General features: G+C 47.7%; 1 protein-coding gene across 9 annotated transcripts in view; it reads left to right on the plus strand.

Annotated features, from left to right (window-relative positions):
- LOC147008372 (uncharacterized) overlaps nt 1–19,834 on the plus strand; it is a 218,111-nt gene that overhangs the window by 115,324 nt on the left and 82,953 nt on the right. For 2 of the 9 annotated variants that reach the window (XM_085864717.1, XM_085864719.1), the window contains one exon: nt 18,929–19,051. The exons of 4 other annotated variants lie outside the window; for them this stretch is intronic. In XM_085864717.1, the coding sequence (XP_085720843.1) occupies nt 18,929–19,051 (123 nt within the window). Of the gene's footprint in view, nt 1–7,640; nt 10,052–16,270; nt 16,493–17,168; nt 17,286–18,928; nt 19,052–19,834 lie in introns of those variants that run through there. 3 more of the 9 variants (XM_085864716.1, XM_085864718.1, XM_085864721.1) reach the window with 3 other exon arrangements.

Here is a 19,834-nt window from a genome sequence, read left to right on the forward strand (position 1 = left end):
TAACAGGGGATTTATTTATAATGGGAGGAAGGGAACACACAAGAGCAGAGTTAAACCTACTGAAAGAAATGCATTCAATGTACAAGCAAACACAGGCACTTAACATTTTCTACTTGTAGACGGGGCCCAAGGACACACACACGCACACACAAATACCCCAAAAGAAGATGGACCTCGAGGTCTTTATTGAAGGTTCCCAGCTCGAGGGAAGATGAGCTAGAAACCAGAGCTATCTTGGACCTTCCTGTCTCGTGCGGCCCTTGACGATCCGGCTCGGTGGGACTTGAACCTGCAGCTCGATGCCGCCGCAAGCACCGGGTACGGAGTGCAGAGTCGGGCTCCAGCACGCTCCTTCACCAAGCGATGAGATCAGAAGCCAGCGACGAGACGAGACCAGAAGCCAGCGACGAGACGAGACCAGAAGCCAGCGACGAGACGAGACCAGAAGCCAGCAACGACAAAAGACCAGAAGCCAGCGACCAGAGGAGACGAGAAGCCAGAGACGAGACGAGACCAGAAACCAGCGACGAGACGAGACCAGAAGCCAGCGACGAGACCAGAAGCCAGCGACGAGAGGAGAGCAGAAGCCAGTCACCAGACGAGACCAGAAGCCAGCGACGAGACGAGACCAGAAGCCAGCGACCAGACGAGACCAGAAGCCAGCGACGAGACGAAACCAGAAGCCAGCGAGCAGACGAGACCAGAAGCCAGCGACAAGACGAGAACAAATCCAGCGACGAGACGAGACCAGAAGCCAGCGACGAGACGAGACCAGAAGCCAGCGACGAGACCAGAAGCCAGCGACGGGAGGAGAGCAGAAGCCAGTCACCAGACGAGACCAGAAGCCAGCGACGAGACGAGACCAGAAGCCAGCGACCAGAAGAGACCAGAAGCCAGCGACGAGACGAAACCAGAAGCCAGCGACCAGACGAGACCAGAAGCCAGCGACAAGACGAGACCAAATCCAGCGACGAGACGAGACCAGAAGCCAGCGACGAGACGAGACCAGAAGCCAGCGACGAGACGAGACCAGAAGCCAGCGACGAGAAGAGACCAGAAGCCAGCGACCAGACGAGACCAGAAGCCAGCGACCAGACGAGACCAGAAGCCAGCGACCAGACGAGACCAGAAGCCAGCAACGAGACGAGACCAGAAGCCAGCGATGAGACGTGACCAAAAACCAGCGACCAGACGAGACCAGAAGCCAGATGACCATGCCGTCCCATTTCTTTCTTCCCTCTTTTTCGTGGGGGCGGGGGGGGGACGTGTCTCACTTCTTCGCACGCTTCATTCGCCGGGGGGAAATCGGTCATCTCTCCATGATTGGTCGGGGGGCGTGTCGGGGCGTCTCGATTCCCCGCCCCCCAAAGAGTCTCTGTTTCTCTTGGAGCTCGCTCTGCGCCCATTTGCCGACCGACGGCAAACTTGCTCGCATCTTCCTGATTGGTGGAGAGCCGCCGCAAGGTCCCTCCTTGAACTCCGCCCACCGCGGGCGCTTTGGCGTCGGGTTGAGGAAGCGAGGGGAAGGTTGTTGTTGTTGTTGTTGTTGTTGATGTTGTTGTTATAAGTGTAAAAAGCCTATCTATAGAATAACTTCGCAGCGCATGCACAATTAATTCCTATTAGACAGAGGGGAAAGGAGCAATCTATCCACATTTACTAATTGAAATAACTGAGCTATGGGGACCTGCATGTTGAGTGCTCATGGGTTCCATATTCTTAACAATACGTCAACAAATCAATTAGTGGGCACGAAATGGGTTGCCAGTTTGTAAAGAGCAAGGCAGGGTGCCAGACTGGATATAAAACACACAAGATGTCCATTGGAATGTTCTAACTTGCTGTTTCTGTTGAGGTTCAAAGTGTCATCTCATAAATAAAAGTTGTCGTCTGTCTGTATGTTCACCTTTTTTTGCAATGACCGCTTGGCTGGCAACCACCACATTTAACACACAGACCAAGTCTGATCCAGGGATTGTCCTCAGGGTATTTTCATTCACCACCTCAACCTTTACACACCCTTAAGAACCCAAAGACCTCTTGAGACCCCGAACACCCTTTAAGGCTATCAAGAGCCTGAAGACCCTTAATACCCTAAAATCCTTTGAGACCACAAAAACCCATTAGACCTTGAAGATCCTATGACCCATAAGACCATTACGACTCCGTCCATGCGTGAAGCCATCTGTGACGCCATGTGACAATACGTGTATGAATTACATCAGTTGCACCCTGACCACACGTACATCTATTAATTGCATACTATTGCAATGTTTGTGTGCCTGTTGTTGATTTAATGGTTGGATTGGTGGGTTTGGGACACGAGAGTCCTGAGTTCAAATCCTGCTTGGCTGTTCAATTAATACTAGCTGGGGTTGACTCTGCCTGCCATCCTTCTGAGGTCAGCAACCTGAGTACCAGCTTGTTGGGATGATTGAGCTGTTCAAGTATCCTGTGTTGAAGTGGTGACCCGTCCAGGACAGGAGACTACTTTTGCAGAACTGATTCTCTCTGCAGAGTATGATCCCAATGGATTGGATTCTGATTTCTGTAATGAAGAACTGTACCGATTTGGTCTTCCATTTGGTTTGATTTATTTTAATCTCATTCCAAATTAAATTGAATAATAATAAAAACTTAATGCGTCAGGGTCAGGTGTCCCATCAAAGCAGCACTGCTTGGTACCTGGATTGGTACCCAGCTTGGTACCCGGCTTGGTTCCTGGCCGGCTTGGTACCCGGTCATCAATGCCAGCAGTTATAAAATGGAAGCTCTGATGGCATCTCTTTTTAACTACGTAACACACCAGTGCACAAACACCACACAACACAATTCCTGGTGAGGGTGTGCAATCTCTGATTGATATTTTTCTTGTTTTCTTTTTGTTGTGGATTATGCAGCTTCTCACACCTGTCTGCCTCATAATTTTGTTTGTGGTGGAGGTAAATGCTTACCTTCAGATTTTGTTTGTGATGGAAATGTGGACTGCAATGACCGATCTGATGAAGATCCAGCAATCTGTCGTGAGTTCAAGTACTGTTTTATATTCTAATACGGAGTTTAATTATCCCATATTTTCGTTAAGCATATTAACATGACCGCTTTGTTGGTGCGATGACTATCTTTGAGCTCATCGGCCTGGTTTTTTTTTGTTTTTTCCCACCTTCATTACAAAAACAAAACAGACCTGTGGTCTTGCTTCAATAGTTGTGATGGCGATGCCTGACAATGCTTTTGTTTCAGACAATGAGAGCAGCTGCCCTCCTACGGAGTTTGCATGTGGTGGTCGAGTGAGAATTTATTGCATACCAAAGGCTTGGCTGTGCGATGGGGACGAAGATTGCAACAACGGAGCCGATGAAATTGATTGTGGTGAAGATGCTGTGCATTCATTGGTTGAGATTATTTCTTTAGCTGATTACCGGTGCACGTTTCCATGGACTGTGAGGAGGTTTGGAAAATGGTTTTGGGGAGGGCGGGGGTTTAATATGCTGGGAGTCCTCAGCCAGGTCGATGGTATGGGTTTGGGATTTCGTATTTAAATGCTCTCTTGTGGTTTTATTTTGAACACGGCGGTTACAAAGAATACGTTTCTGTTTGGATGTGTTTTATCAAGATTGGAATACCCTGCTATGCTGCCATTAATCCCCTAACACTTCCTTGACTTGCTCTTACACTGCCTTCCCTTTCCCTCATTCTGTCTTCCATTCCCCTTATGTTGCCTTCTCTTCCCGTCACACTGCTTTCATGCTGCCTCCCCCTTCCATCAGGTTACCTTCCCCTCCTCTGAGGCTGCCTTGCCTTCCCTCCCCTCACAATGCTTTCTTTTCTCCTCATGCGAGCTAGCCTCCTCCAAAACCCAGTCAACCACCAGACAACTCTCTTGGGGTCGAGGAGAGGAACAGGGGTCAAAGAATGTACGAATTGGACAAATGAAAGTTGTTTGTTTGTGTTTGTTTCTTTTTATCAATCAGAGCTGCTGCTCGGATCAATTCCACAATTCGTCTCTCAGGTTACCAAGATATTCGAGAGGTTATCGTATGTGCGGAAATTAAATAAAGACACAAACACTTGTGCGGATGAATTTCACTCAATCCTGTACTAATGTCGGCATTAGAGGATCATTCCCCCTCCACCCCCTCTTTTCCCCACGTCCCCCGATCAAACGCATGTCCAGAACACCCCCTTCCCCTCCCCACTACTCCTCTCTGTTTTATGAGACTCCCGGAGTGTATAGTGATGTGTGGTGAGGCCTCGCTCTCCTCCACCCCTTCCTAGCTTTCCCCCATAATGGAGACCATGAATTGTGTTTAGTTCATTGTCATGATCTCATATTTATTCCAACATGTGCATTGACAGGTGACATTGACATTGAAGGTAAGCTTGCACCTGCACCACCGACTGACATTCCCAGGAAAACTCCCGGCATGACATCTACAACGAAAGGTGTCATGTTTACTTTTCCTCGGTTTGAAGGCTCGAATTGAAGTTTGTAAAACGTCTAACAGGAGCTTTTAATCCCTTTACTATTTGATCCAAGAATTGAACATGTCACCTGGCTCCACAGATGAAACGACTCTTGCACCTGGCACCACGGGTGAGACGACTCTTGCATCTGGCACCACGGGTGAGACGACTCTTGCACCTGGCACCACGGGTGAGACGACTCTTGCATCTGGCACCACAGGTGAGACGACTCTTGCACCTGTGCGGGAGGTCGTACCTGCAATATCCAAGCCACCACGTATCACCATCCTCCCAATTCCCCACACAGGTTTGTAGTTTTGAGTTGGAAGAACAGGATGTTCGTGGATTGTATTGACGTTTGATTTGCTTGTCCACACCATGTCGTTCTAACTCAATGACTGGACGTTTGACGTCTTTGGTTTTAATCATGTTTGGAGTTTGCATTCCAATATTATTATTTATTTCTTTATTCGAGCTTCCACCCGTTATCCAACCTGCAGCATTTGCTGATGACATTTGGCAATGCATGAAACGAGCCATCCTTTACTCCCAGCATTCATTGCGTTCTTACTTTTCAGCTGAACCTGCTCTTCAAGGAAAGGGAAACAACTCTTCTCCAGCAGCAGCTGCTGTAAATGTCCCACTACGTAAGTATATTTTATTCTATCCTTGGTTCCGACAATTTCCATTGATTTGTCAATGTGCTTCCATGCAAGTGATCGATGAAATTTCACAGCTGATCTGAACAAACTGCTCCCCCAGTGCTTGTTCTGGCTTGCGCAACTGGGTTCTACATTTTCCGCAAACGGCGGCTCCTGGAAGTCAAAACTACACGGTTTGAGAACCCTGTATACAAGGAGACTCCAGATGATGAAGAGTTTAAAGTGGACCGTTCATTTCCAGATGACCACACGTACCATGATGTAATAAACGTTCTTTATTCATAAGGTTTATCATTACCTGTCAGGCACTTTTCTGAACATTTTGTTTTGCTTTCAGATGGTTGGAGTGAATGAAGAACAACACTGAAGATGCTGCAAGGTTGACCAAGTCGTATTACATTATGGTGTTTATCTTTTGGCCTTTCGACTGTGAAATGTCACCGTCGACTCCCTGACCCTGGTTGTGAATTCTACTTGAATGTGAAACTTCATCATTTTTTTATTTGTTAATTTTCGTGCCATTGAAATGTTCTGTAATTTCACCAGTGTTAGTTGTTTCACTAAACTCTGTGGAGTGGCCCGACAGGGTCCTGCACTATTTGTATGAGTGTTTTAAAAAAAAATTTTGATATATTTTTAATACTAGTACGGGCACGTAGGGGCGGGCCCGGAGGTGCGCAAACAACGACTGGATTGGGGCATTATTTCAATTAGATCGGACCAACCGTATCATAAATGGCCATAACTTGGGAAACACCTGGGAAACATACTCAGGTCCCCAGCGTCAATTGTGACGTCATATCAAACCAAGAAGAATTGTGACGCTTCTCTCTCTCGCCCCTCCTCGCTCCCCCCTCGTCTCCCCCTCGTCTCGCCCCTCCTCTCTCGCCCCTCTCTCTCACCCCCCCTCTCTCGCCCCTCCTCTCTCCCCTCTCTTGAATTGTGACGCCCCTTCTCTCTCACCTCCCCTTTCTCCCCCTCTCTCCCTCCCCTCTCTCTCTCCCCCCACTCTCTCCCCCTCTCTCACCCCGAGTCTCACCCCTCCTCTCTTCCTCCTCTCTCTCCCCCCTCTGTCTCCCCCAAGTCTCGCCCTCCTCTCTCCCCCTCCTCTCTCGCACCTCTCTCTCGCCCTTCTCTCTCGCCCCTCTCTCTCGCTCCCACTCCCACCCCCCTCACACCCCCTCTCACACCCCCTCTCCCGTCCCCTCTCTCGCTCTCTCTCTCTCGTCCCCACTCCCACCCCCTCTCTCTCCCCCTCTCTCGCCCCTCTCTCTCGCCCTTCTCTCTCGCTCTCTCTCTCTCGCCCCCACTCCCACCTCCCCTCTCACACCCCCTCTCACACCCCCCTCTCACACCCCCTCTCACATCCTCTCTCCCGTTCCCCTCTCTCGCTCTCTCTCTCTCGTCCCCACTCCCACCTCCCTCTCTCTCCCCCTCACTTTCCCCCTCTCTCCCCGAGTCTCGCCCTTCCTCTCTCCCCCTCCTCACTCGCCCCCACTCTCATCCCCCTCTCCCATCCCCTCTCTCGCAGATATTGGTCGACAGATAAATGGCTGTAACTTGGGAACCGCTCGTCCGATTAATATTGTTGCGAATTCGCGCCCGCCGGCGTGCGATCGGCCACGTAACTCGAATCACGGCACGTCGCCCACCGGACGGACAATTCAGTCGTGACCCTCCGGGAACTATCGCCCGGAGCCAGTTACGGGTGGGGGTTTAACCTCACCACGATCGTGCCAATCGGTCACCCACGCAGGATAGGGTTGCTCGCCAAATTCGACCTACCTAAGTACCTGCGCGAGTGGTCGACCGGGCGATCGTACAACGCCACAGGCCGACTCCGGACACGAACCGCTTAAGCGGTTCGTTCTGTATTACGGGGATAACCAAGCGGAGTTATCGTCTGCCTTGACTGTTCCGATTAATTACCGGGCGTTTTAAACCCACTACGAATCTCTTACGCGATGCAGGATGGAGAGTCAATGAAAAGGAAGGAGACGAAGCAGAGCGGGAACAGTTCAACAAGCATGCATTTTATTCACGCACACACACAGACGCATGTATTTACAGCCATACAATTATGCAACAAAAGCAAATGCAGAGTTAAAACCGACTATACGCGTACACATGGCAACACTTACACAGTTCTACTTGAAAGACGGCGCCACCACAAGCATTTACGCAAAAAGCAAAGGAAAAAAGCCACCCTCACAGGCAAGGAGGCAGACAGGCCCATAGACCAAATGTACGTGAATCCCGGAAGATCGGCCAGGTCCACGAGACCGGGGAGGTCTTACCCGCATCCTCGTGACGCGATGGCGGGCAAGCCGCAATGTTCGCGCCGCTGCGCCCCCACTCCGTGCCCTGGCGTGGTCGGCGAGTCCTCTCCGGCGTGCTCCGCGCGAGCGGTCCCGTTGGCACCACGTTTAGGGTGGGGGGGGAACGGGGGCCCCCCGGCACTATCTCAGCGCGAATGGGGGGGGGAAATCGTTGATGCTCAGGGAGAGGGGTATGGCTGGTCGGCCTGGATCTAGCGACGAGTCGAGCGACCCCCACACCGCGACCTCGTCGCCATCCGCCGTCTTCCCTGCAACTCCTCCGCAACTTCTCTCCAAGCTCGACTCACCCTCTCTCAGTTCCACTCAGCTCTGCCCCGCTCTTCTCCCAACTCACGCTTTCAACTCACGCTCTGCCCCGCTCTTCTCCCAACTCACGCTCTGCCCCGCTCTTTTCCCAACTCATGCTTTCAACTCTCGCTCTGCCCCGCTCTTCTCCCAACTCATGCTTTCAACTCACGCTCTGCCCCGCTCTTCTCCCAACTCACGCTTCCAACTCACGCTCTGCCCCGCTCTTTTCCCAACTCATGCTTTCAACTCTCGCTCTGCCCCGCTATTCTCCCAACTCACGCTTTCAACTCACGCTCTGCCCCCGCTCTTCTCCCAACTCACGCTTCCAACTCACGCTCTGCCCCGCTCTTCTCCAAACTCATGCTTTCAACTCACGCTCTGCCCCGCTGTTCTCCCAACTCACGCTCGTGAGTCGCCTTGCGCTCCTCTCTTTATCGGTCTCAGGAGGAGCCGATATGCAAATATGCGGATCAAAACGCGATTGGAGGCGGGGCCACGCCACCCTCTGTTCAGCCATTGGTCGGGCAAAAAGGGGCTTGAACCTCCCTTGATCCGCATATCTGCATAAACGGACTTCACATACACGTGCTTGGAGGCGGGGCCAAGCCGCCTCGCGTATAAACATTGATTGTGACGTCATAGCACCGTGTCTTGTCATTGGTCGACAGATAAATGGCTGTAACTTGGGAACCTCTCGTCCGATTGATATCAAACCTCGAAAAGGCACATCCGCGAGGCCCCGGCAATATTCCTGGCAAGTTTCAATCTGAAGAGGAAGCATTGTCACGTCATTCGTGACGTCATAGCACCGTGTCCTGTCTGATTGACAGACAATATATAGGTCGTTATTGGTTGACAGACATTGGTCATTGTATCACGTTATTCTTTTTATTCAATTATTGTGTACTGCCAATTATTGTGCTATTATTATTATTATTATTAAGATGCTGTTATCATTATTCTGAGAAAAAAATGGCATGATAAGGTGATAAGGTGGAACGACACTTCAGCTGCCATATATACACCTTTTCAACACTGAAAAAAGCAATAAAATGGCCGTAACTTTGGAACCGCTCGTCCGATTGACATCAAACCTCGAAAAGGCACATCTGCGGGGCCCCGGCGATATTCCTGGCAAGTTTCAATCGGATCGGACCGGCGGTCGTTGAGAAACGGCGGTCGCAAACAAACAGAGAGACAGACACACAGAGATTGCTGGAATTTTCGATAGATAAACAAGTCGGAATATTACAATGGCTGACGAGCGGTACTTCACGATTTAGATTGTTTCAAGTCAAGGATGAGACAATGTGATAATTTTTAACCAAGTTATAATTAAAAAATATTGTTATCCTCCCTCTCAAAGTTTGGGCGGTCGGATGATTTTTATGTCAAAATTCCCAATTTTCTAAGTTTTTGACCTTGTGTCCTTGACCTTGGGACGAAAATGGAAAATCGGACAACAACAAGTTTTCGATAATTCATTTTGCTATTCAAATACCGAAGAACCCATTCCATTGAGTCAATTCCCTCGGAGAAGATAGATTTTTAATCCGACTACCCCCTAAAAATGGCTATTTTTTCGGCGTGGCTCCACTCACAATGGGCGTAGCACAACCTCATCCAGGAAAACACAACCAGACATTGATATCGAACACATAACCAAGTTTCATCAAGATCGGATCAAAGTCCACGGAGTTATGCTCTGGACAGACAGACAGACACACAGACATAACGAATATAGTGGTCACTCTGACTGGCGCTCGTGAACAAATATTTATTTCCTGTTCATGTTGGCTTTATTTCGTATCCAAATTACTTTGAACATGCGAAGGAAACATTTGAGTGAAACAACTTGTTCAATCTTGCCAGTGTAATCCTGCTATGTTTCTTGGGATTTGCATGTGTATGCTCCCCTTGTGCGTTTCTGTGTGTGTGCTCTCCTACGATCCTCCACGGTGGATACAAAAATAAAATAAATTATGAATGGGATACAACTTCACCGATGACGTCATCGTCACTCTTGCACACCCCACGGGGAGTTGATGAATTGTGCCAAGTTGTGACATCGCCGACTGGGGATCCTCTGTCGTGCAAAGTATTTCCTTGACACACCTAAGCTCCTGACCACATATAAAGCTTTCATCCGCAGCCTGATGGAGTACTGCTCTCCTTTCATCCGCAGCCTGATGGAGTACTGCTCTCCCCTCTGGGCTGGAGCTCCCACCTCTCACCTTTCTCTGCTTCACGCTGTGAAAGCTGAGTCTTTGGGTCTCTCACTCTCAGTGCAGGCAGGTCGGTGGTCTTTCTGTCTTCTAATGTTTCCTCCTCAGCCTCGCCCCCCACACCCCTGCCCCACCCGCAATGTCTAAGATATCCCCCCTCCCCTCCATATTTCCAAAGGGCGCTTGAGGTCCGCCACCTTGTTTCAAACCTGACATTCCCTCATTGTAATCTGAACTTCCTTATTTTGAACTTAACATCCCCTCTTTCTATTGCAAACACCCTTCTTCGAAACCTGACATTCCCTCGTAATCTGAACTCCATTTTTTATCCCCCGCCGCGTGGCAGAAGGGGGATATTGTTGTCACCGGGTCGTCCGTCCGTCCGTCCGGCTGGCTGGGCGTCAACATTTATAGCTGTGAGTGCGATAACTCAAACTGTTCACCATATCGATTTGAAATTTGGGTCACACATGCACCACCTGAAAAGGAAGAACCCGATTGACTTTGGCCGGAACCGGATCCAAGATGGCCGACTGGGGCGACCATCTTGAAAAAAATGTTTTTATGTAATAAATGGAAAACCGCTTATCTGATTTCAATTATTTTTCAATGGCGGGGGATTCCCCATCTCTGATGGTATATTTTATTTTCTCAACCTGACATTCCCTCATTGTAATCTGGACTACCTTATTCCAAACCTGACATTCCCTCTTTCTATTCTAAACACTCTTCTTCTCATCCTGACATTCCTTAATTGTAATCTGAACTCCCTTATTCCAAACCTGACATTCCCTCTTTCTATTTTAAACACCCTTCTTCTAAACCTGACATTCCCTCATTGTAATCTGAACGCCCTTACTCAAAACCTGACATTTCCTCTTTCTATTTTAAACACCCTTATTCCAAACCTGACATTCCCTCTTTCTATTCTAAACACTTCTTCTCATCCTGACATTCCTTAATTGTAATCTGAACTCCCTTATTCCAAACCTGACATTCCCTCTTTCTATTTTAAACACCCTTCTTCTAAACCTGACATTCCCTCATTGTAATCTGAACGCCCTTATTCCAAACCTGACACTCCCTCGTTATGATTTGAACTCCCTTATTCCAAACCTGACATTCCCTCTTTCTATTTTAAACACCCTTCTTCTAAACCTGACATTCCCTCATTGTAATCTGAACGCCCTTACTCAAAACCTGACATTTCCTCTTTCTATTTTAAACACCCTTATTCCAAACCTGACATTCCCTCATTGTAATCTGAACTCCCTGTTCCCATTCAAGTGCTGCCTTTGTCGGGATCAGAAAGTTCTGTCTCAGGTGCCGCTGATGTATCTCTTCCATGAGCCTGATCCTCTCAGTCTCTTTGAGCTTGACCACAAGTTTCGTGGCTTCGCTGAAGATCATGACGTCGGTGTCACGTTTGATTCCAACCAGCTCGTCCACATTGTTTTGTAACTCCTTGCAGTCGTGCTTCAGTTTGTTCCTCCGATTCATCTCCATTAATTCTCTCCGGGGTTTCTTCTCCACATTCACGCAACAACACAACTCCAGAAGAGAGCAAATACATCTTTTACGGCGTTTTCTTTCACAACCCACGTGACTGGTCGAGTTGATGACACGATGTTGGTGGAATGTTGCATTGCATTGTCTTGCGTTACATTGTCTGGCGGCCACACCCCATCAGGGTGATTGCATTGTCTAGCGTTGCATTGTCTGGCGGCCCATTGCATTGCGTCGCGGCCACGCCCCACAGGCTGATTGCATTGTCTAGCGTTGCATTGTCTGGTGGTCCATTGCATTGTCGAGCGACCCCGCCGCAATCAGGCTGATTGCATTGTCTGGCGTTGCATTGTCTGGCAGCCCATTGCATTGTCAAGCGACCCCGCCCCCATCAGGCTGATTGCATTGTCTGGCTGCTAATTGCATTGTGTAGCTGCCCCCATCAGGCTGATTGACAGTCGTAGAATCTCCCACCCCTCTGATCCCTTCCTTGACAAAGGAATGCAATTTTGTGGAATCCTTTCAATCTACTAGTACGGGCCCGTAGAGCGGGCCCATAGGTGCGTGCCCGTAGGTAAGTGCCAGTATGTCCAGCCCTCTCTCGCCCCTCTCTCTCGCCCCCTCTCTCGCGCCCCCTCTCTCCCCCCCCACTCACATCCCCCCTCTCTCGCCCCCCCACTCTCACACCCCCTCTCTCGCCCCTCTCTCTCACCCCCTCTCTCGCCCCCTCTCTCTCCCCTCTCTCTCCCCCCTCTCTTGCCCCCTCCTATCCCCCCTAGTCTCGCCCCCACTCTCATCCCCCCTCTCCCGTCCCCCTCTTTCGCAGATATTGGTCGACAGATAAATGGCTGTAACTTGGGAACTGCTCGTCCGATTAATATCAAACCTCGAAAAGGCACATTCGCGGGTCCCCAGCAATATTCCTGGCAAGTTTCAATCAGAGCGGACCGTCAATCGTACAAAAAATAAATAAATAAACGTTAATTGTGACGTGTTTCGTGATGTCATAGCACCGTGTCTTGTCATTGGTCGACAGATACATGGCCGTAACTTGGGAACCGCTCGTCCGATTGATATCAAACCTCGAAAAGGCACATCCGCGGGACCCCGGCAATATTCCTCGCAAGTTTCAATCCGATCGGACCGGTGATCGTCCGGTTATTAATAATTTGGGAAACAAAATTGCATGATAAGGTGAGAAGGTGGAACAACACCTTCAGCTGCCATATATACACCTTTTCAACACTGAAAAAGCAGTAAAATGGCCATAACTTGGGAACCGATCGTCCGATCGACTCAAACCTCGAAAAGGCACATCTGCGGGGCCCCGGCGATATTCCTGGCAAGTTTCAATGAGATCGGTCCGGCGGTCGTCGAGAAACGGCGGTCGCAGACAGACAGACAGACACACAGATTGCTGGAATTATATATACATATATATATATATATATATATATATATATATATATATATATATATATATATATATATATATATATACCGGGCGTAGTGGCGTGCGCCTGTAATCCGGCTACTCGGAGGCTTGGGTTGGAGGATCGTTTGAGGACGGGGGCTCTGCACTGGGCAGGGTGTAGAGCAGCCCGGAATCATGGCGAAACCCAAATCCTGATCCCTGTGTCGTAAGAGGCGACCAGGGTTGCGTCAGGAAGGGCATCCGGCGTAAAACCTGTGCCAAATCAGTATGCGGATCATAACGGATGATCCGCTGTGGCGACCTCTAACGGGAGCAGCCGAAAGATGAACAACAACATATATATATATATATATATATATATATATATATATATATATATATATATATATATATATATATATATATATATATATATATATATATATATATATATCTATATATTGTTGCAAATTCGCGCCCGCCGGCGTGCGAACGGCCACGTAACTCGAATCGCGGCACATCGCCCACCGGACGGACAATTCTGTCGTGACCCTCTCGGACTAACGCCGGGAGCTAGTCACGGGTGGGGCTTTCGACCTCACCACGATCGTGCCAATCAGCCCCCCGCGTGGGATAGGGTTGTTCGCCAAATTCGACCAACCTAAGTACCCACGCGGAGGGTAGACCGGGCGATCGCACCTCGCCGCAGGTCGAATCCGGACACGGGCCACTTAAGCGACCTGTTCCGTACTATCGGGATAACCGAGCGGTGTTATCGTCGGCCTCGACGGTTCCGATTAATTATCGGGCGTATTAAGCCCACTACCAACCCTTTACGTGAAGCAAGATGGAGATTCAAGAAAAGAAAAGACGAAGCGAAACGGGAAAACAGTTCAACATAATGCACATTTATTCCACGGCACACGGAGAGCACACATATACAATTACAACAATTATGCACCTACAGCAAATGCTACAATAGAAACACAACAATGCAGATCTACTATCGACTACGCGAGCACACGGCAACACTTACACAGTTTTACTTTACTGACGGCGCCAACAACACATTTACTCAAAAGCAAAAGAAAAGGGCCACCCTCAAAGACAAGGGGGCAGATGGGGCCTGTGGCCAATATTTGCGCAGTACCTGAAAGAGCGGTCAGGTCCGCGAGACCGGGTGGATCCGACCCGTGTCTTTGTGATGAGCCGCCAATGTGGCCGCCAAATCACATTTATTCCCTCCAAACAACGGGTTTGGGGCTAACTACACATGTACTTAAGAGATATCTCACCTACGGGACCTGAATGGTGGTTTGCGAATTTCCACAGCCGTTACAATATATACATATATATATATATATATATATGTATGTATGTGTATATATGTATATACCAAGTCGTATAACACCAGGGGGTTGACTCAGCCTGTCATCCTTCCGAGGTCGGCGGAATGAGTACCAATGAGTACTGGGCCGGTGTATACCCCGGTTAAAATAGGTGTACCAGATCCCTGTGTCGTAAGAGGCGACCAGGGTTGCGTCAGGAAGGGCATCCGGTGTAAAACATGTGCCAAATCACGATGCGGATCATTTGGATGATCCGCTGTGGCGACCCCTAACGGGAGCAGCTGAAAGAGGAAGAAGAAGATATATATATATATATATATATATATATATATATATATATATATATATATATATATCCATATATATTTATATTAATACTGAAGGACCAATTTTGTGCTCCTCGGAGCGGTCGCGTCACGTTTTTCTCGGTACTATGACCTGGACTGAAAGAAACTTCGTACCTGTAACAGTGCATCGCACATAGTGGCAATAGTCAACTTTCAACTCTGAAGCAGAATAAACACTTTTCGTTAAGATGGGGGCGAGGAGTGAAAAGGTGGGGGGGCAAGGTAAGGAAATTTTTGGGCGGAGGTAAGCAAATTGAAAGCGGGAGACGAGGGGGGGAATGGGGCGGGGACTGGGTTGAATGAGGCGGAGTTGAGTGTGAGGGGATGGACAAGGGGGGGGGGCCCGGGGGCAAGTGGGGCGGGGAATCAAAAGACGGGGGGGCGGGGAGTGAAGAGGCGGGGCTGGGGTAATTACATTTTTGGTTGGCAGAAAGCAGATTGAATGGGGCAGGGGCGGGGTGGGGGGAATGGGGCAGGGGCGGGGGAAGAGTAGGCGGGGGCAAGCACACCCTGTCAAGTCCATGTCCCTCGAGTGTGTGTGAGCTGGTGAGGGTGGTTGAATGAACAGAATCCGTCTGTGACGGGGTTTCAGCTCGTATATGTATATGTATATATATATATATATATATATATATATATATATATATATATATATATATATATATATATATATATATATATCGGGCGTATAAAAATAGTGTGGTAGATAAAAACATTGGAAAGGAAAAAATAACTTGCACCAAAAATTTAAACATTTTCACGCTCACACCGGGGGTATCGCTATAGCTCTCTGTTCTTCGAACAGGCGAGCTAGAAATGACAAACGGGCCCTGATGGGTCTCATTGTTCTTGTTCAGCGATGATGTCCCAAAGTCTAATGAGTGTGATCGGATGAGGGATTCTCCACACGTGACTGGTCGCTCATTGATTGGTTTTTATTTCTATCTTGGTGGATCTTTTTGAGTATTTATGTTCTGTTGAGACAATGGAGTGTCCGGGCCATCCCTACTTTCGAAGTTTACCGATTTCTTGATATTCATCACAAGTTCAGGTCCAGCCTTGTAGACCATTGCAGTTGGAAAAGGACTGAACGTCACATTGAGTGGTTGCTTCGCGATGCGGCACCGCGCGTGACCAGGACAGCGGAAATCAAATTTTCACAAATATCGATGAAGACTCACGGATGAAGGAAATGTCGAAAGCTGTCACTAAACTTTTTAACGTTGATCATAAAAAGAAAATCATACATTTAAAACAAGGAGAAAATATTATTATTAATGACGCAGTGAAGTGATTCGGGTTATGAAACAGACATCTCTGTGTTGTTCGTGGATCTGAGGAGAATAATTCCTTCCGTTCCTCCACGTTTCAACAAATCAAAACGACGAATCGCTTTTCCTCCTTGGTCATTACCATCCCTCAGAGGTTATCACCACCCTCCACTACTTTGAACAATCAAAGCTCGTTCTGATCCAGAGTTTGTCAGAATGTAGCACGAGGTACATCGCCGAACGTGATTGGTCCAATGGTATCACGTGCCGCCAGGATTCGCGATGCAGCATGAGGTGCATCACGAACTTGATTGGTCCAGTCTTGTTTGCTGGAATCCTCGTGCATAACACACGTGGTGTTCTTTGACCAATCAGGAACAGAGCAGTTACAGTATCGTTTGCTTCAGCTCGATTGGTCTTGTCCAGCTCGTTGTGTTTTCGTTTTTTTTTTTCTTTCTTGTTGAATCTCAGGTTTCGTGTTTTTCTCGAGCATCTTCACCCTTGTTCTCTTGAGTGGTTCTGTGGCCTCTCATTGTCTCCTTCCAGCACAAGGGATGTTTTCCCGAATAATGTGGTTGGGATATTTCTCCTTTGTAATCCACCTGGTTTTCGTTTTGGGTTTCAGTGAGTTCTGTCATTCCATGTGCTCGTGGTGTGTTGTGCTGTCCGGGTGTGCGCTGAACTCCTCCCACACCCGCGTGGGACGAGAGTGGTTCTGGTTGTGCGAGTTCGGATTCTTATTACTCATGACCTTGAGTGCCCTCACACACTCACAGACACACACACACACACACACACACACACACACACACACACACACACACACACACACACACACACACACACACACACACACACACACACACACACTCACACACACATACACATACATACACACACACACATACATACACTTACACACACACACACACACACACACTTACACACACATACACACACACACACATACATACACATACACACACATACACACACACACACACATACACATACTTACACGCATATACACACACACATACACACACACACATACACACACACACATACACACGCATATACACACACACATACACACACACATACACACACACACGCACACACACACATACACACACATACACACACACATACACACACACACACACACACACACACACACACACACACACACACACACACACACACACATCCTCTGCAGATTTTGATGGAGTTTTACATCTTGATGGAATATTTTAATTGGATGTCAAAAGCTGAAACATGAACTTTGACCTTTGTGTAGATTTTTCTTGTGATGAGAAGACCCACTTCAAATGCCAAGATGGGGACTGTGTGACTGCATCCTGGCGTTGTGACGGCCGATATCACTGTAGTGATGGAAGTGATGAAGATGATTGCCGTAAGTGGACGTTCACTGAAGGAAACTTTGTTTTGTGGTTTGGATGGAACCCAGTTTTGATTGTTACCCTCATTAAGTGGCTGAACAGATCGAGGCGAAACTTTACACATGTGACGTCAGAAGTCACATGGTTTAACAGCCTCATTGGATTGATGAAAAATATTAAATAATGTTTTCTTTGGAACCGCTTCACCAATTGATGTGAAACTTCACAAATGTGATCCAGTCGTATCGTGATGGGGAACACATGTTTTTAATTTAAACTTGATCAGATGCATGGTCTGGCAGGCAGAATTATTTAATTTTTTGATCTGTATTCTTTTTTTTATTTTTTTAAGAGTTACTTGACTGTGCTTGGATGGTTTGAGGGGAGAGGAGGAGAATCTGAAATATGAATCTGAACCAGGTTCCTCCTGATGATTTCATCTTTGCTTTTTGCTTCAGTGTTTTTGATGTGGAACAACGGAGCATTTCTCGAAAATACGTCAACGAATCAAGTCGTGGGCACGAAATGGGTTGCCAGTTTGTCAGACTGGATATGAAACACACAAGATGTTCATTGGAATGTTCTAACTTGCTATTTCTGTTGAGGTTCAAAGTGTCATCTCATAAATATAATTGGTCGTCTGTCTGTATGTTCACGTTTTTTGCAAAGACCACTGGGCTGGCAACCACCACCTTTAACACACAGACCAAGTCTGATCCAGGGATTGTCCTCAGGGTATTTTCATTCACCACCTCAAACTTTACACACCCTTAAGAACCCAAAGATCCCTAAGACCTCTTGAGATCCCAAACACCCTTGAAGACCATTAAGAGCCTGAAGGCCCTTTAATACCCCAAAACCCTTTTAGACCACAAAAACCCATAAGATCTTGAAGATCCTTAGACCGATAAGACCATTACGACTCGCTCCATGCATGAAGCCATGTGACGATATATGTATGGATTACATCAGTTGCACCCTGACCACACATACATGTATTAATTGCGTACTATTGCAATGTATGCTTGTTGTTGGCTTAATGGTTAGATTGGTGGGTTTGTGACACGAGAGTCCTGAGTTCAAATCCTGCTTTGCTGTTCAAGTAATACCAGCTGGGGTTGACTCAGCCTGCCATCCTTCTGAGGTCAGCAACCTGAGTACCAGCTTGTTGCGATGATTGAGCTGTTCAAGTATCCTGTGTTGGAGTGGTGACCCGTCCAGGACAGGAGACTACTTTGGCAGCACTGATGCTCTCTGCAGAGTATGATCCCAATAGATTGGATTGGATTCTGATTACTGCAATGAAGGACTGTACCGATTTGGTCTTCCATTTGGATTGATTTCTTTTCATCTCAATCTAAATTAAATTGAATAATAACAAAAAACTGCATGGGTGAGTGTCAGGTGTCCCATTAAAGCGGCACAGCTTGGTACCTGGCTTGGTATCTGGCTTGGTACCTGGCTTGGTACCTAGCTTGGTACCCGGCTTGGTACCCGGTCATCACTGCCAGCAGTTATAAAATGATAGTTATGATTCCATCTCTTCTTAACGACGTAACACACCAGTACACAAACACCACACAACACAATTCCTGGTGAGGGTGTGCAATCTCTCATTGATCTATTTCTTGTTTTCTTTTTGTTGTGGATGATGCAGCTTCTCGCCCCTGTATTCCTCATGATTTTGTTTGTGATGGAGGTAGATGCTTACCTTCATATTGGGTTTGTGATGGAGATTTGGACTGCATTGACCAATCTGATGAAGCTCCAAAAACCTGTGGTGAGTTCAAATACTGTTTTATATTCTAATATGGAGTTTAATCATCCCATATTTTTCGTTAAGCATATTGTTACGAATTTCAACGGTTCTACACCACGCACGACCGCTTACGGCACAACCGCAGTCGAGCGTCCGCCGAAAACCGGCATTCAGTCGGAGCTTCCGGACAACTCCGGAAACCTGCAACGGATGCCTTAACGCACCATAAACTGCCAATCTTCTGTCCACGTGGTACAGGGTTTATCACCGAATCTCGATATACCTAATTATCCGTGCACACAGAAGGACCGAGAATTTAAACGTCGACGGAACTCGTACGGAAACGAGCCGCTTCGCGCGCTCGTTCCGTGTGCGATGCCGAGCGGTTTTAATCACCAAGTTCCGTCGGACCAAATGACCACTTTTATTGGCTTTAACAGCCTGCTAATTTCCAGAACGCGCCGTGGAAGTCAATGGGAAGAAATGGACGCAACGTGCAGTTTTACTTTCAAACAACGTGGCATTCATTAAACAAGCAAGCATTCAATAGGGGAAGGGGAAATGACACGAGCAAAGCCGACAGCCGATGACTATTCACTTATGTACAGGCATGTATTATATATCTATAGACTATTCACTATATAGGACTATGTAGGAATATCTATAGACCATTCACTTATGTTTAGGCAATCACTTAAATCTGCTTATAATTAAAAGAAAGTAGAAATCCACTTTCTACTTATAAAGACAAGGCGCCACAGGACACTTTCATACAAAACCCAGAAAAGGAACGGGCCGTGAGCC

The sequence above is a fragment of the Eptatretus burgeri genome, chromosome 19 (assembly GCF_056783735.1).
Source record: "Eptatretus burgeri isolate ZD-2024b chromosome 19, Ebu_testis_v1, whole genome shotgun sequence".
NCBI classification, from domain to species: domain Eukaryota; kingdom Metazoa; phylum Chordata; class Myxini; order Myxiniformes; family Myxinidae; genus Eptatretus; species Eptatretus burgeri.